General features: G+C 41.5%; 1 protein-coding gene across 4 annotated transcripts in view; it reads left to right on the plus strand.

The window, feature by feature from the left end:
• slc25a23b (solute carrier family 25 member 23b) overlaps positions 1-27,332 on the plus strand; it is a 98,262-nt gene extending 70,930 nt beyond the window's left edge. For all 4 annotated transcript variants that reach the window (XM_060901333.1, XM_060901331.1, XM_060901332.1 and 1 more), the window contains 9 exons: positions 4,671-4,794; positions 6,741-6,828; positions 8,400-8,511; positions 8,596-8,754; positions 9,055-9,201; positions 17,902-18,015; positions 22,290-22,457; positions 26,349-26,499; positions 26,722-27,332. In XM_060901333.1, coding sequence (XP_060757316.1) covers positions 4,671-4,794; positions 6,741-6,828; positions 8,400-8,511; positions 8,596-8,754; positions 9,055-9,201; positions 17,902-18,015; positions 22,290-22,457; positions 26,349-26,499; positions 26,722-26,903 — 1,245 coding nt within the window. In that variant the 3' untranslated portion in view covers positions 26,904-27,332. The remainder of the gene's footprint in view (positions 1-4,670; positions 4,795-6,740; positions 6,829-8,399; positions 8,512-8,595; positions 8,755-9,054; positions 9,202-17,901; positions 18,016-22,289; positions 22,458-26,348; positions 26,500-26,721) is intronic.
• Positions 27,333-27,580: the final 248 nt, after the last annotated feature.

Raw genomic sequence — 27,580 nt, forward strand, 5'->3', positions numbered from 1 at the left:
GCTGATCACACCGAGGTGCTCGCTGACCGCCGATATTTATTAGTTTGGTCCTGCGTTTCCTTTCCTTTGCAACATAACGTCTTTTCTTCTCGCTTTCCGTTACTGTAGTCGGTCTTTCACGTTTCATTTGCACACTCACGTCCTCCAGTTTTCTCTCCCATTTCAAATTTGTATCCCGCAATGTCTTGCGCTAACGGGGAAAGCCCACCATGTGATTAATGATGATGTAGTCTCTTGAATTAGGTCATAGTGAGGCAAGGAAAAATGGTGGAGAATTTAGGGCCACGTGGCTCTAAATTCATTATCTATCCATCCATTATCTGTAGCCACTTATCCTGTCCTACAGGGGAGCAGACAAGCTGGAACCTATCCCAGCTGACTATGGGCAAGAGGCAGGGTACACCCTGGACAAGTCGCCAGGTCATCGCAGGGCTGACACAGAGACAAACAACCATTCACACCTACGGTCAATTTAGAGCCACCAATAGAGATCTTGCAGTCACGTGACCGGAAAGTACACAACCGCCATCTTGTCGGTCAAAAACACCGCTGAATACTGCTGCACTCGTGTACAGAATGGATCAATTTCAACCGACGGACTACACGGCTCATTTTTCTAATGAACAGATAACTAGATAAATGTCTAAAATAAACGATCTACAGATTTGTGACCCTTATGGCTTACCGGACGTAGTTTTCACGACCGGATTTTGAACTGCCAGCGGAATACCCGGACGTGTATAATTACCTCATTAACTTTCCCTCGCTGTTCAGTGGTGAAGCACTGCGTGCTTATAAATCTCTGGACAGTTTTCTCTACAGAAATTCAGGATTTGTCAGCGATTCAGATGTGGCATCTTGTAAACAAGAATACTCATTGGATGGGTAAGTCACTTAAGTATTGAGTATAGCACTGACCAGCCGATTATAGAATAGAATAAGGTAATTCCAAATCGTCCGTCTTGTTTACCTGGCGTTGGAGAGGTAGAGGCTTGGCAGTGGAGATTTGAGTGGCTGTTTTCTGAGCTTAGTCAACAGGCCGGCTCTGCAGCCTCGCTTTTGCTTCGGCTCCCGGCACTGCCTCCTTCGCTTTGCTTCCGATAACAATCCACGGAGACCCCGCTGGTCTCGCTATCTCGTCCGGAATGTGCATGCGATGGAAATCGCTACAAACCATCATTTTCTGCTGGAAACCAATGTCCAGTAAGTCCATACGGTTGTAGTGGATATTGAAGTCCGGTACAGACGAACAACACGCAAAAATACACACAAAAAACATAAAAAACGTGCACAGGTAGGGAGAGCTTGTAGCCGCAGCCGTTGTAGTAGAATTGTATATAGTAGGGTTTTCCAGAAGAAAAGGTAGAAGTAAAAGCAGAACCAGAAGGCGGAATATGGCGTTTGACCGACACGATGGCGTCTGTCACAATCTGGATCGGCTGTGACGTCACATGCAAGTGCTCCATTAACTTAACCTGCATGTCTTTGGACTGCGGGGGAAAACGGAGCACCTGGAGGAAACCCAAGCAGACAGCATGCAAACTCCACACAGAAAGGCCCTCGGCGGCCGCTGGGCTCAAACCCAGACCTTCTTGCTGTAAGGCGACAGTGCTAACCACTACACCACCATGCCGCCCTTCTAAATTCATTAATTGTTTTATTTTAAAAATAAATAAATAAAATTAGAAGTTTGTGATTCGAATTAAGTAGCTTTCAGTCCACTAAAAAATAATTGGGTGTCGGGGAAAATTCTTCTTATGTTCTAAACTTGAAAAATCTGAAAGGCAGTCTACCTTTAAATAATGGATGAATTATGTGTTATAGCAGCTACTATGGTTGTATGTTTCAGTCTGGTTCCTGGTAAATTTCTTTTGAATTTATGTTAATGTGCAAGGACACCATTTTAATACATATTAAAAGGTACAAATGAAAGGAGTTTTCAAGCCAATATAAATTCTAACTGAATCCCAATTAAGTATGAAATATAAAGGGATCAGGACACTTTGTCCAATGACCATTTCGTCCAAAGCCTTTTTCGTACACGTCATCAATTATTTTATATGTGGTGACAATATGTGCGACGAGATCAAGATATAAACAAAACATAAAATTTTGGAAATAAAACATTTTGCACGCTGATGCCTCTTGATCATGTGCAGGTGAGCCTCATTAACAGAGCATGTGCGAGAGTCCGCCCGGTGCGCTCGCAGTCCGGAGCGTGCCTGAGAATCCTTCAGGTGCGCGTGTCAAAGCACGCAGGACTGACACCCACATAATAGTTGGGGCCCCAAAAAAGGATATCTGGCAAGTGCGAGTATAGATTTTCTATGTAATTTGGTCTAATAAAAACGATCTCTCCCCACAAGCGGCCCCAGCCGAACGCACCCGAAGTTGACACTCGCTGATTCCCATCATTTCTGGTTTTGTTTTCATTTTGCAATGGCGGCCCCAACACAGGAGTTTTTGTCGAATATTTCTTGGATTTTACATGAATACTAGGTAGGAACCCATCGTTTTGATCACAGTCACCGAGAAACGCGAGTCTGGGGCGATCTTTACTCGGCATTAGATTCAAGATTTTTATTTGTCATATACACAATAACAGACACAGCGGTTTATTATTGGGTAATGAAATTCTTATTTTGCAACTGCCCGACCAAACTACACTTACCAATATAAAAATAAATATATATATAAAATATGAAATATAAAATACAAAGTGCATATGGAATGCAAAATATAAAGGTAGAGTGAAAATGAAGATAACATTAAAAAAAAAGGAGAGGCAAACAAACAATATGCAAACATAGAGGTGGATATACTGTGCAATGTCTTTTAAAAAAAAAGGAGAGGCAAACATAGAGGTAGATATACTGTGCAATGTCTTGTGCAAATGTAATCCGTGGTTCAAAAGCCTGATGGAAATATAGAGGTAGATGGTGATTTATAATCCGTGGTTCAAAAGCCTGATGGTCTGGGGGTAAAAACTGTTTGTCAGTCTAGTAGTCCTTAGATTTCACAACTCTTGTTTGGCGAGTGGCAGGTGGTTAAACCTATGCTAAACATAGGTAAACGCTATGTGTTTTGCTTCGGTCAAATTCCATTGAGAATTCCTCCTTTTTTCGAATAAACAAATGCCTGAAATATAAAATAATTGATCGTGGGTATGAAAAAGGTTTTGGATGAAATGTCTTAACTGTTGGACGAAATGATCTGTATCCAGTATACACTACCGTTCAAAAGTTTGGGGTCACCCAGACAATTTTGTGTTTTCCATGAAAAGTTACACTTTTATTTACCACCATAAGTTGTAAAATGAATAGAAAATATAGTCAAGACATTTTTCTGGCCATTTTGAGCATTTAATCGACCCCACAAATGTGATGCTCCAGAAACTCAGGTGGGGTTTACATTAGACCGTATCAGCGGATCATCAGATTAACGTTTTTAAAACGATTAGTGTGCACACAGCAACGCCAATACACGATTCGCGTGCTCATAGCAACGCCAATACACGGATACGCTCGGCTCCGCAGGCATCCTGCGCTCCAAATCACTCTGCCCTGAACAGCGAATGCCCTCTGGAGGGTGCGCACTCCGGCCCTGCGCAGCTCACAGAGCGCGCGAGTATAGCGCACGAGCAGTGATTTGGGACTGAGCCGCTGTGTGTGTGATCCCAGCGCATATCGGGCATGCGCGTCACTTACCACTTGCAAGTGGAAGGATGGCAAGCCTAAAGACAATCATAACTACACAATGGGCAGTATTTGCATCAGTATTTGCAGTATTTTCATACTTTTATACTCTTTAATGAAAGGTGATACAAGGCGGAAGTCCGCGCCGTTTTTCAGCAGTCGCGTCACATGACCAACGCCAGCGAATCAGGAAGGTGGATGTCACAGTGACGTTGTCCAATGACGACGCCAGCTAGAGCTCAGCACAGCGTATCCGCGTATTCTCAATGTTTACACAGCACCGGACCAGACACGATCTGGATTGAATACGTGGACCCTGGCGGATTCCTGTTTCCCGGCGTTTCCAGACGTTTTAATGTAAACGGACAGTGCATCCGCGAAGAAAACGAGACAGATACGGTCTAATGTAAACTTGGCCTCAATCTGCTCAAAGGAAGGTCAGTTTTATAGCTTCTCTAAAGAGCTCAACTGTTTTCAGCTGTGCTAACATGATTGTACAAGGGTTTTCTAATCATCCATTAGCCTTCTGAGGCAATGAGCAAACACATTGTACCATTAGAACACTGGAGTGAGAGTTGCTGGAAATGGGCCTCTATACACCTATGGAGATATTGCACCAAAAACCAGACATTTGCAGCTAGAATAGTCATTTACCACATTAGCAATGTATAGAGTGTATTTCTGATTAGCTTAAAGTGATCTTCATTGAAAAGAACAGTGCTTTTCTTTCAAAAAGAAGGACATTTCAAAGTGACCCCAAACTTTTGAATGGTAGTGTAAATATGCTGATATTTTCAAACAGTTGATGCCAAACTATTTCAATATGACTTGCTTAGCCCTTTGTCCTTTACAAAACACCATTCTTGTCTCACTTATGCCTTTCAGTGCTGCTTCTTCCTCCTTTCCCACAGCTTCTTTGTCCTGCCTCACCCTTACTTCTCGCTCTTGCCTGACTGATTCCTCTCGTTCCTGCAGATAGTGCACATGAGTGATACCAATCATGATGGACAGCTGGACTTTCAGGAATTCACCCAGTATTTGAGCACTCACGAAAAAGAGCTCAGACTCATGTTCCACAGTTTGGACAACAACAATGATGGTTTGTATGCCGTCCACACAAAGGAAAACAAAAACACTCCAACCACTAATCTTATATCGTGTCTTTGTGTAGTTTTTCCTGAATAGTGCAATGTACGTAATATTAAAATGGCGCATAGATATCAGACATCGAAAACTATGCCGTGTAGTATTCTGATGCTGATACTTTATTTGACCGTTTCAAATGATCTGATAAAGAATTCGAAGATACTAGTTTCCCGTAGACTGGATGCGCCTAGAGGAAAATACCTTTGCGCACAATTATTAGGCAAGTGAGTACTCTGACCCTACCATTATTTCTATGCATATTTTCCAATCCCAAGCTATATACGCTTGAATGCTAATTGGATTTAAGCTTTCTCAGGTCGTATTTATTTGTGTAATGAGGGAGGGTGTGGCCTAAAGTCATTAACACCATATATTAAGGTGTGCATAATTATTAGGCAGCTTCTTTATCTCAGGCAAAATGGACCAAAAAAGAGATTTAACAGACACTGAAAGGACACATTGTAAAATGCCTATCAGAGGGATGCAGCACTCTTTGAAATAGCTAAGCTACTGAAACGTGACCACAGGACAATCAAATAATTTGTTGCAAATAGTCAAGAGGGTCGCAAAAAACGTGTGGAGAAGAAAAGATGCAAATTAACCACAAAAGACTTGAGAAGGATTAAACACGAAGCTACCAGGGACCCATTATCCTCCAGTGCCACCATATTCCAGAACTGCAACCTACCTGGAGTGTCCAGAAGTACCTACAAGGTGTTTGGTGCTCAGAGATGTGGAAGGCTGAAACATGACCACCACTAAACAAGACTCCCACGTTGAAACGTTAAGATTGGGCCAAGAAATATCTGAAGACAGATTTTTCCAAGCGTTTATAGACGGATGAAATGAGTGACTCTTGATGGACCAGATGGATGGACCCGTGGCTGGATAACTAATGGACACAGGGCACCTCTTCGACTCAGATGCCAGCAAGGTGGAGGAGGGATACTGGTATGGGCTGCTATTACAGTATTAAGGATGAGCTAGTTGGACCATTTCGGGTTGAAGATGGACTTAAAATCAACTCCCAAACCTACTGCCAGTTTCTAGATGATGCATTTTTCAAGCAGTGGTACAGGAAGAAGCCTGTGTCATTCAAGAAGGCCATGATTTTTATTTTACAGGACAATGCACCATCACATGCATCCAAGTACTTCACGGCTTGGCGAGCCAGCAAAGGTCTTAAAGATGACAGAGTAATGGCATGGCCCCCTTCCTCACCTGACTTAAACCCTATTGAGAACTTGTGGGCCCTTCTTAAACGTGAAATTTACAGTGAGGGAAGACAATACACCGCTCTGAACAGCATTTGGGAGGCCGTGGTTGCTGCTGCACAAAAAGTTGATCGCCAACAAATCAAAAAACTACAGTAACAGACTCCATGGATGGAAGGCTCATGGCAGTTATTGAAAAGAAGGGCGGCTATATTGGTCACTGAATATTTTTGAAATCCCAAAAGTATTTATTTGTTAATTCTGAGTTGTTTATTTGTTACACTTACTTTAAAAAATTAAAATTAACAAGTGAGATGGAAAATTTTTAGCTTTTCATTTAGTTGTATAATAATTCTGCACACTAAATGTTGCTTAATAATTGTGCACACGTATATATCCCGCTCAGAAAGCCTAAACTCCCTTTTCCTTTTGTTAAACATTCGGGTTTTAGGTTTATGAACAATTTGGATTGACTGAGAGCACTGTATTTGTTCAATAATAAAATTAATCCTCAAGAATACAACTTGCCTAATAATTGTGCACACAGTATATAAAATAAAAAATAAGTCAACATTGTAAATCTTTTGTTAATTTGCAAGCATGAACAGTTTAATCATTGATACAACGTGTTGTGTTGCGTGTTATAATATTTGCAACAATGTTGATGTGCTTTGCCATTATTTAGGTCATATAGATGTAGGGGAAATCCAGCAGTCTTTGCAAAGTCTGGGTGTTAAAGTGTCACTCGAGCAGGCCTCCAGGATACTGCAAAGGTTTGTGATTAGGGAAAGACCCACAAATCCTTGTGTTGCCATTAAAGAAGAACTGAAGTCATTTTTAAACTTGCTTTATTTCTTATTTAACGTGTTTTTCAATTTCGGTTTCGGTTTTAGTAACCTTATATCGTGACTCGTATTGGCAAGTAATTGCAATTCAATATGATACTTATCGGCCTATTCGGTTTTTAGCCATGTTGAATTTAGTTCGTTTGGTCCACGGCAGGCGTCGCTTATCCGCGCTATCTTCACGAGATTTGTGCAATACTTCGAAACGTGAAGTGTCAGCGCAGCCATTTTGAAAACTGTTTTCCAAATGAAATATTGCACAAAAACGAGTTTAAATGATGATTACTGCATACTTTTTTCAAACTTTCCTGATTGCTATCAAAACAAACAAAACTTCCGGCTTGATTATGTCAGCATTCGAAAGAGGGCACGCGCGTCTTTTGACAACGTTGGCAGATGTTGGTCACTTTGGTTTCCGCTGTCCGTTTTACTTCCGTCCTACAATATCTCGCACAGGTCTCGACGAATCGTGTTTACGGCCATTGCTTTGACATACGGACTAATATATTACATAGCGTATTTCAAATACTCATAACTTGCTATAGCAGTGACAAAATAGCGATCAAAAATCTCATCTCATCTCATTATCTGTAGCCACTTTATCCTTCAGGGTCACAGGCAAGCTGGAGCCCATCCCAGCTGACTACAGGCGAAAGGCGGGGTACACCCTGGACAAGTCGCCAGGTCATCACAGGGCTGACACATAGACAACCATTCACACTCACACCTACGGTCAATTTAGAGTCACCAGTTAACCTAACCTGCATGTCTTTGGACTGTGGGGGAAACTGGAGCACCCGGAGGGAACCCACGCGGACATGGGGAGAACATGCAAACTCCACACAGAAAGGCCCTCGCCGGCCATGGGGCTCGAACCTGGACCTTCTTGCTGTGAGGCGACAGCGCTAACCACTACACCACTGTGCCGCCCGCAATCAAAAATGCATTCCTATATTTAATACGATGAGAGAAATAGAATTTTGGTAATTAAAAAATTTGCCTGAGGTGGCACGGTGGTGTAGTGGTTAGCGCTGTCACCTCACAGCAAGAAGGTCTGGGTTCGAGCCCCGTGGCCGGCGAGGGCCTTTCTGTGTGGAGTTTGCATGTTCTCCCCTTGTCCGCGTGGGTTTCCTCCGGGTGCTCCGGTTTCCCCCACAGTCCAAAGACATGCAGGTTAGGTTAACTGGTGACTCTAAATTGACCGTAGGTGTGAATGTGAGTGTGAATGGTTGTCTGTGTCTATGTGTCAGCCCTGTGATGACCTGGCGACTTGTCCAGGGTGTACCCCGCCTTTCGCCCATAGTCAGCTGGGATAGGCTCCAGCTTGCCTGTGACCCTGTAGAAGGATAAAGCAGCTAGAGATAATGAGATGAGATGAAAAAATTTGCCTTTAGTTCCCCTTTAATAATCTCACATCACAGATCTAAGTCTTAGTGATTAGCTTTTATGATCACTGGCAAATCTGTTTTCTCTCCTTATTTTGTTTGCTTAATTTTCAGTATGGATCGAGATGGCACAATGACTATCAACTGGAACGAATGGCGAGATTATTTCCTGTTTAATCCATTCCACAACATGGAGGAAATTGCCCACTTTTGGAAGCACTCTTTGGTTAGTTTCTCAAAAGCGCAAAATAATTTGTTGTTTTAGCCCTTTTGGTGAAAAAAACCCAAAACAAACCCTTTGTTGCTGTAGATGCTTGATATTGGAGAACACCTGACAGTGCCGGATGATTTTTCTGAACGGGAGCGGAAGGCAGGATTGGTCTGGAGGCAGCTAGTTGCAGGCGCGATTGCAGGAGCTGTATCCAGAACTGGAACTGCTCCACTAGACAGGCTCAAGGTTTTCTTACAGGTAAAAACAGATAATTTAGTAAGTTCTTTCTTTCTTTCTATTGCTTCATTGGCGAGTTTACCAATAGTACAATAAGATGACGGAATGAACACGTATTGCCCCACTATACAATCTCTTATCTTGTTACTAATTATGTTCATTCCTTTTGGCTTGGATAATTTTGTCATTCATAGTAATTGATCAGACAATGAAGAAGAGCTGCTTTCCTTCAAGCAAAGATTATTTTGTGAAATTCCTTTCAGCACTTTCAATTTATGTTTTATGTAGTGTTCTGTTAATCATGTTTGCTTATTGCTGCAGGTTCATGGGTCAGCAGGTGTTAACCTGTGGTACGGACTGCACCGAATGGTACAGGAGGGGGGTATCATATCCTTATGGAGGGGCAATGGCATAAATGTTATCAAAATTGCTCCTGAGTCTGCAATCAAGTTTATGGCATATGAACAAGTAGGACTCTTCAGATAATGTTTCTGTATTGTGTGTGCATATACAAATTGCCTCTGAGACAAAAGTGTGTTGCAGGCTTCCCTTGTTAGCTACATTAGGACACCCTATGGGCATGATCAAGCATCTAAACCACAGTTTTGGCTGGGAGAGCACTGGAACATGATGAGAGACCAGTTGCTACGGAGCACATTATCCATATTGTGCTCAACTATCATCTACAGTTTCATCATTAACGATCTGTCAAACATGAGTCTGTCCTACAGAAGTGCCCAATCCAATTGGCTATACAGAGTGTGGAAGTGCAGTTGCTACTAGACAAAACAGGCAATAGAAACTGTACATTAATCAGAAAAGCCCTTTTCTAATATCGGCGGTCAGCGAGCATCTCAGTGTGATCAGCTGTTTGTTTAGTGCCACAGTCAGTACGTTTACATGCACGTCCAAATTGAGCAAAGGGTCCCAGCAGGGGTGCCAGAGAAATCCAATCCTACATGCACAAGTGAAATCGGGCTATTGTGCAAGGTGCATTGTGCACCCGAGCCACACGTAGCGCTACACGCCCCATCGTGTTGGTACACTTCCGGTTGTTGTCATGAAGAAGAGCTATAGTGTTGCCAGATACTGCTGACGTTTTCCAGCACAAAACATGTTCAAATCCGCTAAAATGCACTTAAAACCCCCAATCTAGAGTTCCGTGTTCAAGCTGTTAGGCTTGCTTTAACAGACTATGGCTACAAACTGTCCGGCGCAGACCACTGTTTTGTAAGACAACTTATTTTGCACAATAATATTTTTCTAAAGTCCATTTTTTGCTTACAAAAAAATATTTATTTTTGCTTACAATTTAACTTATGTCTTAATAAACACACAAAAAGTTCAATTGTTTTGTTTTTATTGACATTCTTCAGATGTTGGATATATATATATATATATATATATATATATATACACACACACAAATACAATGACTTGTTTATGTACACAGTTCACAGCTATGCAACAGCTGTACAGATGTATTTGGTGATACAGTAAGTGAGCTAAATTTTAACAGTGCAAACAATGCCACAAAAAGAAAAGATTCATGCCGTTGTCATGATTCGTTGTCATGCCGACCGAGGCTGTTGTGTTTCCCGCTTGTGGTCTCGTCACTCGTCACTTCCGGAAGTAGCTCGACAACTAGCTCGATAGGGTATACATGCACAAAGTAGCTCGGCAGAAATCGCATAAACTAGGTCGTGTAGCTCGATTCCGAGAAATCAAGTTCGGTTCAATTTCAGCCGAATTAAGGTGTATACATGGCATTTTGAACTTCGATTTCAGTCGAGCAACGGCAGAAATTCGATTCTCTCTATGTGCATGTAAACGTAGTGACTGATGTAACTGTCAGTGCACGGTCAAGGTAAACCTGTAGATGGCAGTAATGCAACACTGGATGCCAGCTGCCATAAAACCCAAAAGATGAAGAAGACTCCGACAACTCGGGTAAACCTGCGCATGTGCACACGGACTTCCTCTGTCTGCTTGACTGCACGAAGTGAGCGATTTCATGCACATTATTTGCTTTAATCCCCTCAAATTAAATAACTTCCCAGCCACAGAATGGCCTGGTTTTTTTTAAAAAATATATTACAAAAGTAAACATATATCACAATGACCAAATTTCAGAGGGAACTAAATTTCACAGATTTTATGAAATCGAAAGGCCGTCTGAGGAATGCCACTAAGAGTAATCCTAGCAAAGAAAAACTAAAATAAAATGACAGTTTTAAGAAAATAAAACAAAATAAAAACTACAATGAGCAGTGCAGAATGAACTAAAATAAAATAGAATTGCAGATAAAATCAACTTCATTGTTGTTTTTATCATAAAGCAGCCAGCCACTCTACTGTCAACAAATCTGAGTGAATGCATTAGGGGGTGTTTGACAGCATCAAAACATCCCATTTTACCAAAACGATCTATACCCGAGAACTCTCTACATCTGCTTCTTTGCCTAATAAAAAACTACAACCCCGATTCCAAAAAAGTTGGGACAAAGTACAAATTGTAAATAAAAACGGAATGCAATAATTTACAAATCTCAAAAACTGATATTGTATTCACAATAGAACATAGAGAACATATCAAATGTCGAAAGTGAGACATCTTGAAATTTCATGCCAAATATTGGCTCATTTGAAATTTCATGACAGCAACACATCTCAAAGTTGGGACAGGGGCAATAAGAGGCTGGAAAAGTTAAAGGTACAAAAAAGGAACAGCTGGAGGACCAAATTGCAACTCATTAGGTCAATTGGCAATAGGTCATTAACATGACTGGGTATAAAAAGAGCATCTTGGAGTGGCAGCGGCTCTCAGAAGTAAAGATGGGAAGAGGATCACCAATCCCCCTAATTCTGCGCCGACAAATAGTGGAGCAATATCAGAAAGGAGTTCGACAGTGTAAAATTGCAAAGAGTTTGAACATATCATCTACAGTGCATAATATCATCAAAAGATTCAGAGAATCTGGAAGAATCTCTGTGCGTAAGGGTCAAGGCCAGAAAACCATACTGAGTGCCCGTGATCTTCGAGCCCTTAGACGGCACTGCATCACATACAGGCATGCTTCTGTATTGGAAATCACAAAATGGGTTCAGGAATATTTCCAGAGAACATTATCTGTGAACACAATTCACCGTGCCATCCGCCATTGCCAGCTAAAACTCTATAGTTCAAAGAAGAAGCCGTATCTAAACATGATCCAGAAGCGCAGACATCTTCTCTGGGCCAAGGCTCATTTAAAATGGACTGTGGCAAAGTGGAAAACTGTTCTGTGGTCAGATGAATCAAAATTTGAAGTTCTTTATGGAAATCAGGGACGCCATGTCATTCGGACTAAAGAGGAGAAGGATGATCCGAGTTGTTATCGGCGCTCAGTTCAGAAGCCTGCATCTCTGATGGTATGGGGTTGCATTAGTGCGTGTGGCACGGGCAGCTTACACATCTGGAAAGACACCATCAATGCTGAAAGGTATCTCCAGGTTCTAGAGCAACATATGCTCCCATCCAGACGACGTCTCTTTCAGGGAAGACCTTGCATTTTCCAACATGACAATGCCAAACCACATACTGCATCAATTACAGCATCATGGCTGCGTAGAAGAAGGGTCCAGGTACTGAACTGGCCAGCCTGCAGTCCAGATCTTTCACCCATAGAAAACATTTGGCGCATCATAAAACGGAAGATACGACAAAAAAGACCCAAGACAGTTGAGCAGCTAGAATCCTACATTAGACAAGAATGGGTTAACATTCCTATCCCTAAACTTGAGCAACTTGTCTCCTCAGTCCCCAGACGTTTACAGACTGTTGTAAAGAGAAAAGGGGATGTCTCACAGTGGTAAACATGGCCTTGTCCCAACTTTTTTGAGATGTGTTGTTGTCATGAAATTTAAAATCACCTAATTTTTCTCTTTAAATGATACATTTTCTCAGTTTAAACATTTGATATGTCATCTATGTTCTATTCTGAATAAAATATGGAATTTTGAAACTTCCACATCATTGCATTCCGTTTTTATTTACAATTTGTACTTTGTCCCAACTTTTTTGGAATCGGGGTTGTATTAACAAAAGGCTTGATGAAACAAATATATTTGCAGCCTAGACTTAAACACTAAGACTGTGTCTGAGTCCCGAACACTACTTGGAAGGCTGTTCTATAACTGTGGGGCTTTGTAAAAGAAGGATCTGCCCCTTGCTGTAGCCTTCACTATTTGAGGTACCAACAAATAGCCTGCACCTTTTGATCGAACTTGTCATGGTGGGTCATAAAAGACCAGAAGTTTGCTCAGGTACTGTGGCACAAGACCATTCCATGCTTTATAGGCAAATAGTACTATTTTATAATCAATGTGAAATTTAATTGGGAGCCAATGCAGTGTGAATAAGATGGGGAAGATGTGGTCATATCTTCTGGTTCTAGTAAGAATCCTTGCTGCTGCATTTTTGGACTAACTGGAGCATGTTTATGCACCTACTGAAACATCCAGACAGTAAGGCATTCCAATAATCCAACCTAGTGGAACAAAGGCATGAACTAGGTTTTCTGCATCATGTAGTGACATATTTCCTAGCGATATTTCTGAGATGAAAAAAGGCTATCCTCATAATATTATCGACATGAGTTTCAAACAAAAGACTGGAGTCAGTTATCACCCAAAGTCTTTTACTGCTGCACATAAAGAAACAGAAAGGCCATCCAGAATCACTATGTAATCAGAAAAATTACTTCTAGCTGCATGTATTCCAAGAATTTCTGTCTTGTCAGAATTAAGTCGAAGGAAGTTAACAAGCATCCTGTGTCTAATGTCCTTTACACCAATGTTTCTCAACCACTGAACCGCGGCCCATTAGTGGGCTGCAAAGCACCGTCTAGTGGGCTGCAAAATTTTTTCAAGTTTGAAGCCAAATACTAAATGGTTCAGGATGTCATAGTGTCCCAAATCCGGTAGCTGGTTTGCCGAAAACTTTTCTAGTGGAATAAATACAATTTTGGGAAAATTAAGAGGAACAAGACTTTATTTTTGTCACATTCCTCCTCTACATTTAACCCACGTGCGCGCACACACAGCGTGCATGCGTAGTGGGCAAAATAAATAAATACGTTTGTGAGTAAATTATATAGATCTGTGATGCCTGCTGGAAGAGGAGAGCAGGGAGAATTGAGAATCGAGTGGCTGTGGTTTGTTTACACCTGATACTAAAACTTGTTTAATTCCTGGGCTCCCATCTGTAGCAGGGAGTAATGTTGCATTTCATGAATAAACTTTACAATAGATTTTTAGAGTCTAATAGAATAGATGAGCCAAAATAATTGGGAATCTTTTTTAATGGGCCCCAACTTGTTACAAGTTCCTCAATTTTATTAAGCTGGTGTTTCTCATCTGGCTTTGCCGAACCGTACATCTGTGTGTCATCAGCATAACAGTAGAAACTAATACCATGCTTACAAATATTATTACCCAGAGACAACATATTTAAAGAAGAATGCAGTGGGCCTAAGACAGAATGTTGTACAACCCCAATTCCATAAATTTGGGACACTGTGTAAAACATAAATAAAAAACAGAATATGACAATTTCCAAATCTTGGAAACCCTATATTTCATCGAGAAGTGTATGAAGAAAACATATCAAATGTTGAAACTGAGAAATTTTATTGTTTTTTGAAAAATACATGCTCATTTTGAATTTGATGTCAATAACACGTCTCAAAATTTTTTTGTTTGATGCCATTTACGTTCTAATTTTCGAGTGATCTGTTTAAGGTGCATGTGTAATTAATTGTTATACCAGAGTGCTAGTTTTTTCTCACTAATTATTTTTCTTTCAAGTGGCGCTACATTATCCGAAATATACGGTAGCACAATGTTGACTTTCAGCATTCAGTTGCCTGATTAAGTTCTGTGGGGTCTGACAGTGATCCAATCGAAGTTGCTAACTGTGGCTAATGATTGAAAAAACTTTGTGCAGTAGTTGACATGAATGTATGTTTGATGCAGTAGCATGCCAAGGTGCATATATTATTGCTATGACATATTTCGAATGAGATGAGATAATGATCTGGGGTAGCTTCAGACTGTGAAAATATATGTTCTATATTTAATCCGAATGTTAGTATCAGATCAAGAGTGTGACCACAATTATGAGGAGGTCCTATGACATTCTATTTAACCCCTACTGAATCTATAACGGACACAAACATTGTTTTCAGATGTTTTTCTGGGTTACAAAGTGAATATTAAAGTCTCGAATAACTAAAGCTTTGTCTCAAGAAATAAGGAGGTTCGAGATAAAATTCACAAATTCAGAAAGAAATTTAGAATATGGCTGATGGGGTCTGTAAATAATAATTAGCAGAATTAACTGGGAAGACTTTTTTTGTGGCTACATATGTTAGCATGAAGGATTTCAAATGCATTCAAAGAGGACTAGTGTCATTTAATGCTACATGCTCATTTGGTTTACTTCATGTTTCTGTTAAACACGGTACATTAAATTTCAGTAATGTACTGTGTTTCAGTAATAATCAGTAATACTTTCCGTAATGAGATCAGTAATAATTTAATTATCAATTAGTGCTTTAGGTGTGAGATCTAATATTTATTCGTTTTAACATATATTTAATAATTATTATTTAATATTTAATCAAATGTTTAATTGACCTTTCGACCAAAGGTGCTGGCAGTGGCTGTACATTCAGTATGATCTACTTTTATACAACATAGCAACTGATCCCTGCTTCTTGGAAAGAATGTGCCCAGACCTGCCCTGGGTCCAGTTGGAAAGAATGTGCCCAGACCTGCCCTGGGTCCAGTGAGGGCTCTCAAATAAAGTGACTGCCAGTGGGCAATCTGTGCTTCTTGGAAAGAACGTGCCCAGATCTGCCCTGGGTCCAGTTCGAAAGAACGTGCCCAGACCTGCCCTGGGTCCAGTGAGGGCTCTCAAGATTGAGAGTGCCTACCAGTGGACTATCTGTGCTTCTTGAAAAGAACATGCCCAGACCTGCCTTGGGTCCAGTGACGGCTCTCAAGTAAAGTGACTGCCAGTGGGCAGGTCATTGACCAACTGTTTATGATCACCATAAAGTGTTTGCATAGGCATACTTTAAGGCAGATGAAGAAATGCCTTCTTTGCATTGTTACACTACATTACAGGCATTTGGCAGATGCTCTTCTCCAGAGTGACATACAAGTGCAAAAGTCAGGTACAAGAAGTGTTGTTACTTCAACAGAATATTACACTAGGTGTTATTCTGTCACTTGTACATTTGGTACTAGAACTTTGTTGAGAAGTTCAGCAAACCACCTTCAAGAGCAGAATGAAGACCCACCTCTTCAGGCTGCACCACTCCCCTGCTTCTCTGCCCACTGTGTGATCACGTAGCTGTCTTTGCTGTCTTGACCAACCCAGGCTGTGTACTCTCTAGCCTGGTCATCATGACTTAGTGTTAGCTATTGGAGTTATTACTTTTCTTTTAGTTTTCCTTGGCTTAGGGGAGTCAGCAGTTCTGACCTCAATGGGAAGGTTAATCCACCAACAGGGAGCCTGGACAGACAGCAGTCTTGAGCAAGCTGGGCAGGAGCGGAGAGGATGAGTGGCCAGGTGATCATTAGCCATGGTGCATGGGGATCTGACTGGTGTGTGTAGAGTTGGATCAGTCTCCGGACGTATGATGGACCTGACACCTTGACTGCCTGGTAAGCAAGCAGCAACTGTGACAGGCAGCCAATGAAGGACAATAAGCGGAGGGATAGCATGGGAGGAATGAGGGAGGTTGTAGACCAGGCAGACTGCAGTATTCTGGATGAGTTGCTGGGGTCTGGTGGCAGATGCTGGGAGGCCAGTGAGGAGAGAGTTGCAGCACTCCAAGTGGGAGAGGATCAGTGCTTGGACCAGGAGTTGAGTCAAGTAGGTGGTGAGGAAGAGGCGGATCCTGCAAATGTTGTAAAGAAAAAATCTGCACTTCCAGTTCACTACAGCAATGTTCACCGAAGAGGAGAGTCTGTCATTGAACACCACCCCTAGGTTCTTTGTGCTGGATGAAGGTGACATAGAGATGTGCCCAGAGGCAGATGGTGAACAGATCTTTATATATTTTTTCATGGGACTTGTTATGGACCAAAACTGATGTTTTGGGTCCCCCCTCACCACTAAGTTCCTGCCAATTGCTATAAATTAAGGTCACAAATATAATGGTCACAAGAAAAACATCACTTGATTGAAACAGGTCAATATATGACGACAATTTGGGGAAATTGTCATCTCATCTCATTATCTCTAGCCGCTTTATCCTTCTACAGGGTCGCAGGCAAGCTGGAGCCTATCCCAGCTGACTACGGGCGAAAGGCGGGGTACACCCTGGACAAGTCGCCAGGTCATCACAGGGCTGACACATAGACACAGACAACCATTCACACTCACACCTACGGTCAATTTAGAGTCACCAGTTAACCTAACCTGCATGTCTTTGGACTGTGGGGGAAACCGGAGCACCCGGAGGAAACCCACGCGGACACGGGGAGAACATGCAAACTCCACACAGAAAGGCCCTCGCCAGCCCCGGGGCTCGAACCCAGGACCTTCTTGCTGTGAGGCGACAGCGCTAACCACTACACCACCGTGCCGCCCGGAAATTGTCATGTGAGACTTATATTTGTGGGAAAAATGAAAAACCAAGAGACAGGTTTGCGACAACTTGGGGTGAGTTATTATTTTAATTTCAGCTTAAAGCTTCACACATGCGTGCACACACGTGGCACTGTGCTGGTTTTCTCTCTCTGCTCTCCGGCATCTCTGAAAGCACACAAAAAACACACACAACAGGTGATACTCATCACGTATTACCTGCTGGTTCCACCTGACTACTCTGCTACCACAGCTGACACTTGCTCATGCCCCTGAGACCACATGTTGGTATTACAGTGACCATTTAGTGTTACTCCACTGGTGTAATGAAACCAATTTTGATCAGTTCCTCAATGTCACCATTTCAGCTTTAAATTTGTAATCAACTTCATTCAACTCCTTGTTCATTTCACTGCTTACAAGACCTGCACTGCAAATAGTGTTCATTGATCTCCTGTAGTCTTATAGATTTATACATTTACAAAATTACAAATTTATAAACATCTTCTTAAATGTCATGTCTATAGATAAAGTGGCTTATTCGAGGCACCAAGGAAGGAGGCACACTGAGGGTTCACGAAAGGTTTGTTGCTGGGTCGTTGGCTGGAGCCACTGCTCAGACGATCATCTACCCCATGGAGGTAAGAAAGTGAGACTGAGGAAGAAGGAGAGAGGGGGACCTTAAAAGCTGCTGTGGGTCAAAATAATTTTTATTTCTAATTGCTGCTGTTTCAAAATAACTGCTGTGCTATAGCACTTGAATATACTTGGAATACCTGGATATAATCATCATCATAATAATCTTTATATCACACATTTCTAACATCAAAGTGCTTTACACCTAAAAGATTAGAATGATAAAACAGTTTTTTATAGTAAAGACACGTTAATGAACCTATTCTGGTTATTATACAATCACCAATTAATTAATGAACTATAAATCTATGAAATTTATAATGGATTTGGAGCTTATTACGGCAACACTGGATGGACAGCAGGAGAATTCACCAACAATGGGATGCCAATAATAGGGCTCCATACAGTCTTGCAAGCTGGAATTAAAATGGATTTTTTGGGGGTTGGCACCATTTGATTTACACAACATGCCTACAACTTTAAAGGTGAATTATTATTTTTTTTTTGTGACACAAACAACAATCAAAATGAAACAAACAAACAAACAAACAAACAAACAAACCCCGAAATCTGGAGTGTGCACAGGTATTCATACCCTCTAAAATCAATACTTTGTAAAGCCACCTTTTGCTGCAATTACAGCTGCAAGTCTCTTGGGGTCTGTCTCTATTAGCTTAGCACATCTAGCCACTCAGATTTTTGCCCATTTCTCAAGGCAAAACTTCTCCAACTCCTTCAAGTTAGATGGGTTGTGTTGGTGTACGGCAATCTTCAAGCTATGCCACAGATTCTCAACTGGATTGAGGTCTGGGCTTTGGCTAGGCTATTCCAAGACATTTAAATGTTTCCCCTTAAACCTTTAGCAGTATGTTTAGGGTCATTGTCCTGCTGGAACGTAAACCTTCGTCCCAGTCTCAAACCTCTGGCTGACTCAAACAGGTTTTCCTCCAGAATTGCCCTGTATCGAATGCCATCCATCTTTCCTTCAGTCCTGACCAGCTTTCCTGTCCCTGCAGATGAAAAATATCCCCACAGCATGATGCTGCCACCACCATGCTTCACTGTAGAAATGGTGTTCTCATGGTGATGGGAAGTGTTGGGTTTGTGCCACACATGGCATTTCCCATGATGGCCAAAAAGTTCAAATTTAGTCTCATCTGACCAGAGAATCTTCTTTCATGTGTTCTGCCACATGCTGTTGGGCAAACTCCAAATGTGTTTTCTTATTTTTTTTCTTTAAGCAATGGCTTTTTTTCTGGCTACGCTTCCATAAAGTCCCGCTCAATGGAGCGTACCACTTAGTGGTCCTATGGAGAGATACTCCCATCTCCGCTGTGGATCTTTGCAGCTCCTTCAGTGTTATCTTTGGGGTCGTTGTTGCATCTCTGATTTAATGCCCTCCTTGCCCGGTCTGTGAATTTTGGTGGGCGGCCTTCTCTTGTCAGGTTTGTAGTGGTGCCATATTCTTTCCATTTTGCTATAATGGATTTAATGGTGCTCTGTGGGATATTCAAAGTTTGGGATATTTTTTTCTTAAAGCAATGGCTTTTTTTCTGGCTACGCTTCCATAAAGTCCCGCTCAATGGAGCGTACCACTTAATGGTCCTATGGAGAGATACTCCCATCTCCGCTGTGGATCTTTGCAGCTCCTTCAGTGTTATCTTTCGGGTCGTTGTTGCATCTCTGATTTAATGCCCTCCTTGCCCGGTCTGTGAATTTTGGTGGGCGGCCTTCTCTTGTCAGGTTTGTAGTGGTGCCATATTCTTTCCATTTTGCTATAATGGATTTAATGGTGCTCTGTGGGATATTCAAAGTTTGGGATATTTTTTATGACCCAACCCTGATCTATACTTTACAACTTTGTCTCTGACCTGTTTGGAAGCTCCTTGGTTCTCATATTGCTTGCTTAGTAGTGTTGTAGAGTTGGGGTCCTTCCAGAACAGGTTTAGTTATACAGACAATGTGTGACACTTTGATTGCACACAGTTGGATCTTAATCAACTAATTATGTGACTTATGAAGTGAATTGGTTGGACCAGCTTTTATTTAGGCGTTTCATATGGAAGGGGGGCGGCACGGTGATGTAGTGGTTAGTGCTGTCGCCTCACAGCAAGAAGGTCCGGGTTCGAGCCCCGTGGTCGGTGAGGGCCTTTCTGTGCGGAGTTTGCATGTTCTCCCCGTGTCCGTGTGGGTTTCCTCCGGGTGCTCCGGTTTCCCCCACAGTCCAAAGACATGCAGGTTAGGTTAACTGATGACTCTAAATTGACCGTAGGTGTGAATGTGAGTGTGAATGGTTGTCTGTGTCTATGTGTCAGCCCTGTGATGACCTGGCGACTTGTCCAGGGTGTACCCCGCCTTTCGCCCATAGTCAGCTGGGATAGGCTCCAGCTTGCCTGCGACCCTGTAGAACAGGATAAAGCGGCTAGAGATAATGAGATGAGAGATGAGATATGGAAGGGGGTGAATACCTATGCAGATTTCTGTTTTTTTTTTCATCTTAATTATTGTTTGTGTCACAATAAAAAAAAAATAAATAAAAATTGCACCTTTAAAGTGGTAGACATGTTGTGGAAATCAAATGGTGCTAACCCACCAAAAATCAGTTTTAATTTCAGCTTGTAATGCAACAAAACAGGACAAACACCAAAGGGGATGAATAGTTTTGCAAGACACTGTGTGTGCGCGCGCACGTGACAGATCTCGACTTGAACCCTTTTATTGGAATGTGTGTGTGCGTGCACACGCGCGCGCACACAGAAGGCTGCCAGCTGTCGGGTTTTGAAAGCACATTCTATTTAATGTCCTGCAGTTCTCTCTCTCTCTCTCTCTCTCACCCTCTCGCTTTGTATCTCTCGCCCTCTCTTTGGAATCAGCGTGGTATTGAAATGCATCCAAGTGCAGCATGTTGGGCTTTGCCCAGAGGAAAAGCATTGCTGTTGTGTTTTCAAACTGCAGGTTGTATTTAAAAGGGTGCTAAAAAGTAGCCACATAACACAGACATGCACTTGCTCTCTCTTTCTCTCTCTCTCTCCACACACACACACACACACACACACACACACACACACACACACACACACACACACAGGATGACCGATAATCTGTCATGGTAATGAAACATACGTAGTGGATTGCTCAACCAACAGCGAGGTTGGAGCGTGATCTGGCATCAGTCTCATTCAAAGGCCAAACATCTCTCTCTCTCTCTCTCTCTCACACACACACACACACACACACACACACACACACACACACACACACACACACACACACAACTACTATAATTATTACGAACACATTTTACTACAAATCATCTCATCTCATCATCTCTAGCTGCTTTATCCTGTTCTACAGGGTCACAGGCAAGCTGGAGCCTATCCCAGCTGACTACGGGTGAAAGGCGGGGTACACCCTGGACAAGTCGCCAGGTCATCACAGGGCTGACACATAGACACAGACAACCATTCACACTCACATTCACACCTACGCTCAATTTAGAGTCACCAGTTAACCTAACCTGCATGTCTTTGGACTGTGGGGGAAACCGGAGCACCCGGAGGAAACCCACGCGGACACGGGGAGAACATGCAAACTCCGCACAGAAAGGCCCTCGCTGGCCACAGGGCTCGAACCCGGACCTTCTTGCTGTGAGGCGACAGCGCTAACCACTATACCACCGTGCCGCCCCACTACAAATCATGTTAAGTATATTTAACATAAGTGAAAAAGTAAAATTAGACATTTAAAAGGGTGAAAAGAATTAAATTAGATTGCTATTAATCTGAATTTTGAAATGCATTCTGTATAGAGATTGCATTTATTTTTTCCCCTCTGGAACACTAGGGCCAATATAAGAAAAATATCTTCCACCAACTGACTGAGTGAATTTTTTTTTTTAATTAACATTAGGCCTGCAACAGCTCAGCAAAGTGTATAAAATATTTAAAATTTATTGAGGAGATTAGAAGTTTGCTCGTATGCTGGTGGTAAACCATTCAGAGCTTTAAACCTCATAAGCAGGACTTGTGACACCATTGTATCTGTGGACATCCACGGGAAGCTTCTCTGGATGTCCAGTAAGCGTCTTCATGGCAGTTGTGTAATCAAATTGGACATGAAAGTGGATACCAATATCATAAAGTGTAACCTTTTGTGCCAGTAAATTGCTGGATAATTTTAATCCAATTTTCTCTCATTCACTCAGCATCAGTGTGAATACACATTTTCTTTCTTCCACCTTTCTTTCCCATACACACTTTTTTATACGATCCTCTCCTAGGTGCTGAAGACGCGTCTTACTTTACGGAAGACAGGACAATACTCTGGAATGCTAGACTGTGCCAAGCAGATTCTGCATAAGGAAGGGGTGCAAGCCTTCTATAGGGGCTATGTACCTAACACACTTGGCATCATTCCTTATGCTGGTATTGATCTGGCTGTTTATGAGGTATGTTCATGTAAGTGCATGCTCATGTAAATGCATGCCATATGTCATTGATACCCTAATCATTCTGTTTTCTGTCAGGGGGTAGGTTTGTAGGTTTGTATTTAAGTCCATGCCTTTTTGTTTTCCCACAATATTCCATGAGCTGTTCCAATTATCTCCCCCCTCCTCTGTCATACCGGTATATATATATATATATATATATATATATATATATATATATATATATATATATATATACAGTGGTGCTTGAAAGTTTGTGAACCCTTTAGAATTTTCTATATTTCTGCATAAAACATGACCTAAAATATCATCAGAGTTTCACACAAGTCCGAAACGTAGATAAAGAGAACCCAGTTAAACTAATGAGACAAAAATATTATACTTGCTCATTTATTTATTGAGGAAAATGATCCAATATTACATATCTGTGAGTGGCAAAAGTATGTGAACCTCTAGGATTAGCAGTTAATTTGAAGGTGAAATTAGAGTCAGGTGTTTTCAATCAACGGGATGACAATCAGGTGTGAGTGGGCACCTTGTCTTATTTAAAGAACAGGAACCTATCAAAGTCTGATCTTCACAACACATGTTTGTGGAAGTGTATCATGGCACGAACAAAGGAGATTTCTGAGGACCTCAGAAAAAGCGTTGTTGATGCTCATCAGGCTGGAAAAGGTTACAAAACCATCTCTAAAGAGTTTGGACTCCACCAATCCACAATCAGACAGATTGTGTACAAATAGAGGGAATTCAAGACCATCGTTACCCTCCCCAGGAGTGGTCGACCAACAAAGATCACTCCAAGAGCAAGGCGTGTAATAGTCAGCAAGGTCACAAAGGACCCCAGGGTAACTTCTAAGCAACTGAAGGCCTCTCTCACATTGGCTAATGTTAATGTTCATGAGTTCACCATCAGGAGAACACAGAACAACAATGGTATGCATGGCAGGGTTGCAAGGAGAAAGCCACTGCTCTCCAAAAAGAACATTTCTGCTCGTCTGCAGTTTGCTAAAGATCATGTGGACAAGCCTGAAGGCTATTGAAAAAATGTTTTGTGGATGGATGAGACCAAAATAGAACTTTTTGATTTAAATGAGAAGTGTTATGTCTGAAGAAAGGAAAACACTGCATTCCAGCATAATGACCTTATCCCATCTGTTAAACATGGTGGTGATAGTATCATGGTTTGGGCCTGTTTTGCTGCATCTGGGCCAGGATGGCTTGCCGTCATTGATGGAACAATGAATTCTGAATTATACCAGTGAATTCTAAAGGAAAATGTCAGGACATCTGTCCATGAACTGAACCTCAAGAGAAGGTGGGTCATGCAGCAAGACAATGACCCTAAGCACAGAAGTCGTTCTACCAAAGAATGGTTAAAGAAGAACAAAGTTAATGTTTTGGAATGACCAAGTCAAAGTCCTGACCTTAATCCAATCGAAATGTTGTGGAAGGACCTGAAGCGAGCAGTTCATGTGAGGAAACCCACCAACATCCCAGAGTTGAAGCTGTTCTGTACGGAGGAATGGGCTAAAATTCCTCCAAGCCAGTGTGCAGGACTGATCAACAGTTACTGCAAACGTTTAGTTGCAGTTATTGCTGCACAAGGGGGTCACACCAGATACTGAAAGCAAAGGTTCACATACTTTTGCCACTCACAGATATATAATATTGGCTCATTTTCCTCAATAAATAAATGATCAAGTAGAATATTTTTGTCTCATTTGTTTAACTGAGTTCTCTTTATCTACTTTTAGGACTTGTGTGAAAATCTGATGATGTTTTCGGTCATATTTATGCAGAAATATAGAAAATTCTAAAGGGTTCACAAACTTTCAAGCACCACTGTGTGTATATATATATATATATATATATATATATATATATATAATATAAAATACACACACAGTTGTGGTCAGAAGTTTACATACAGTGATATGAATGTCATCTGGGATATATTGGGCTTTCAATGATTTCTCTGAACTGTTCATTTTCTGTGGCGAAATGATTGTACAACATATTTCTTTAATAGAAAAAAAAACACCCCATGAATTTGGTGCAGAAGTTTTAATTTATTTTGGGTTTTCTGAAATCAACACGGCGTAAAAATGTATACATACAGGGTCAAAAATGTACATACACTCACTTAGATTATTAATTCAGAGGTGCTGAAACATCCAAAATATCTCTTATCGTGCCAAGGCCTCTTAACTTCCTGTTAGTCATCATGATTGACTACAGCTGGTAGCTTCTCTGGGCCTTCATAAAAAGGGTTTGTTTACAGCACTCATTGGATTGACCAACACACAGTAAAATGGGAAAGTCCAAGGAGCTCAGTGCAGATCTGAGAAAGAGGATCGCAAATGTACGCAACTCAGGAATGTCTCTTAGAGCCATTCCTAAACAACTGCAAATCCCAAGGTCAGTTCAAACAATCGGATGCAAGTTACTGGGAGGTGTAGTCACTTTGCCAAGCCACTTTGCTTCAAGAAAACCTAAACTGTCACCCTCAGCTGAAAAGGAAATTGGTTCAGATGGTCAGGAACCACCATAGCACAGCCCTGTCATGAACTGGAAGCTGATGGATCACTATCTACAGTTCAGGAGAGTTTTATAGCACCATGAACTAAGAGGCTGTTATCCAAGAAATAATCCCCTGCTCCAAAATTGACACCTTCAAGCTTAACTAAAGTTTGCAACTGACCACATGGAAAAAGCCTTCTGGTGGAAAGCTGTATGATCACATAAGACAAAGATTGAGTTGTTTGGCCACAATGACCACCATGTACGGAGGAACACTGTACCGGCTGGTGGTAGGATCATCATGCTCTGGGGCTGTTTTACTGCCAGTGGAACTGGTTCATTGCCCAAAATGGATGGAATAATGAAGAAGGAGGACTATCTCAGAATTCTTCAGCATAACCTCAAACCATTGGAAACTTGAACATGACTGGGAGTCACAACATGATAATGAACCCAAACACGCATCAGAGCTGGTTGTGGAGGATAAAGCAGGCTAACATTAAGCTTAAAACAAGTCCTGACTTCAACCCTATTGAAAATATATGGACCGTGCTTATAAGTAGAGTCCATGCCAAGAAAATTTTTTTTATTGAACTCTACCAGGGCGGCACGGTGGTGTAGTGGTTAGCGCTGTTGCCTCACAGCAAGAAGGTCCGGGTTTGAGCCCCGTGGCTGGTGAGGGCCTTTCTGTGCGGAATTTGCATGTTCTCCCCGTGTCCGCGTGGGTTTCCTCTGGGTGCTCCGGTTTCCCCCCACAGTCCAAAGACATGCAGGTTAGGTTAACTGGTGACTCTAAATTGACCGTAGGTGTGAATGTGAGTGTGAATGGTTGTGTGTCTATGTGTCAGCCCTGTGATGACCTGGCGACTTGTCCAGGGTGTACCCCGCCTTTCGCCCATAGTCAGCTGGGATAGGCTCCAGCTTGCCTGCAACCCTGTAGAACAGGATAAAGCGGCTAGAGATAATGAGATGAGATGAGATGAACTCTACCAATTCTACCATGAAGAGTTATGAAATATCCAACCAGAATTCTGCCAGAAGTTTGTTCATGGTAAACAAAAATGTTTGGTCAAGGTGAATCTTGCAAAGAGACATTTTACCCAATTATTAGGTGTGCTGTATGAAAATTTTTGACCCTGTATTGAGTTCAGAAAACTCAAAGAAAATTGTACACCGAATTCTAGGGTTTTTTTTTAAAAGAGACGTATGCCATACAATCATTCTGCCACAGAAAAAGAACAGTTCAGAGAAATCATTGAAAGCCCAAATATTGCCATGACATTCATATCCAAGATGACATTTATGTCACTGTATGTAAACTTCTGACCACAACTGTGTGTGTGTGTGTGTGTGTGTGTGTGCATGCAGACTCTGAAAAATGCCTGGCTGCAGCGGTACTGTATGGATTCAGCTGATCCTGGTGTTTTGGTGTTGCTTGGCTGTGGCACCGTGTCAAGCACTTGTGGCCAGCTAGCCAGTTACCCATTGGCTCTTATCCGTACACGCATGCAGGCCCAGGGTGAGTGAGGTCCTGGATCATGTGATATTCATGAACCAATCTTTTTTTTTTTCTGTGAACAACAGTTGTACAACCTCATTATTCTGTTCTCCCATGGGTTTCAGTGTGTGTAAGGATAAGTCGAATAGGATAATATAAATACAGATCACTGATGGTTGCCTATGTCTGTTCTGTGGCTTTTTTACTTTTCTGTTATGGTATCCTGTGCTTTTAATTCTGCAGCTTCTACAGAGGGTGCTCCAAAGCTATCCATGGTGGGCCAGTTCAAGCACATAGTGACCCAAGAGGGTGTCCCAGGTCTGTACCGTGGCATTGCCCCCAACTTCCTGAAAGTCATTCCTGCTGTTAGTATCTCCTATGTGGTCTATGAGCACATGAAGAAGGTCCTGGGAGTGGATTCATAGAAACTGCTATCACAGAATGGCAAACAGCAAATAAATATTAGAAACAGTGGGCATGCCTTAGAAGACTCAAATGAAGAATAAACCAAGATGACTAACAGAACCATAAGGAGAAGCAAACAGATCCCTAGGTGATGAAGCAGAGGAGTAATGCTCAAAACGTAATCTACATTATATATTATCATCTGTAGTATATTTACATTGCAATAGACTGGACGGATGGCAATTAATTTTAATGGGGTTGTGATGTGTTACAAACACATTCCTTAGTCTATTTTTAATTGGCAGCTGGATAATGGTCAGGTTAAAAAAAAAAGTAATTACTTAATCGCCACAGCTTCATAATACAGTGCTTATTTAACAAGCTCAGGTTCTATATTTTAATGAATAAAACAACATTTTATTATTAACAGTTTATTAAAGTCAGCTAGGCCGAACAGACAACACTAACTTGAATTAGTTTTATGTTTTAGAAAATACAATGTTTGTCTTTGAACTGATGTCGCCTTGTATTTTATTTTATTTTTTCAACATAATGCATATTGAGGGTGGGAATTTTTATCGAAGGATTTTCTTTTCTTTTTTTTTTAATTTGCAGTGATTGCTCTATATGTTTGTCAGTGTGTATTTTTATGAATAGTGCAAAAATAGTAGCACTGCAAAAAAAAAATTAAACATAT

The sequence above is a fragment of the Neoarius graeffei genome, chromosome 20 (assembly GCF_027579695.1).
Source record: "Neoarius graeffei isolate fNeoGra1 chromosome 20, fNeoGra1.pri, whole genome shotgun sequence".
NCBI classification, from domain to species: Eukaryota; Metazoa; Chordata; class Actinopteri; order Siluriformes; family Ariidae; genus Neoarius; species Neoarius graeffei.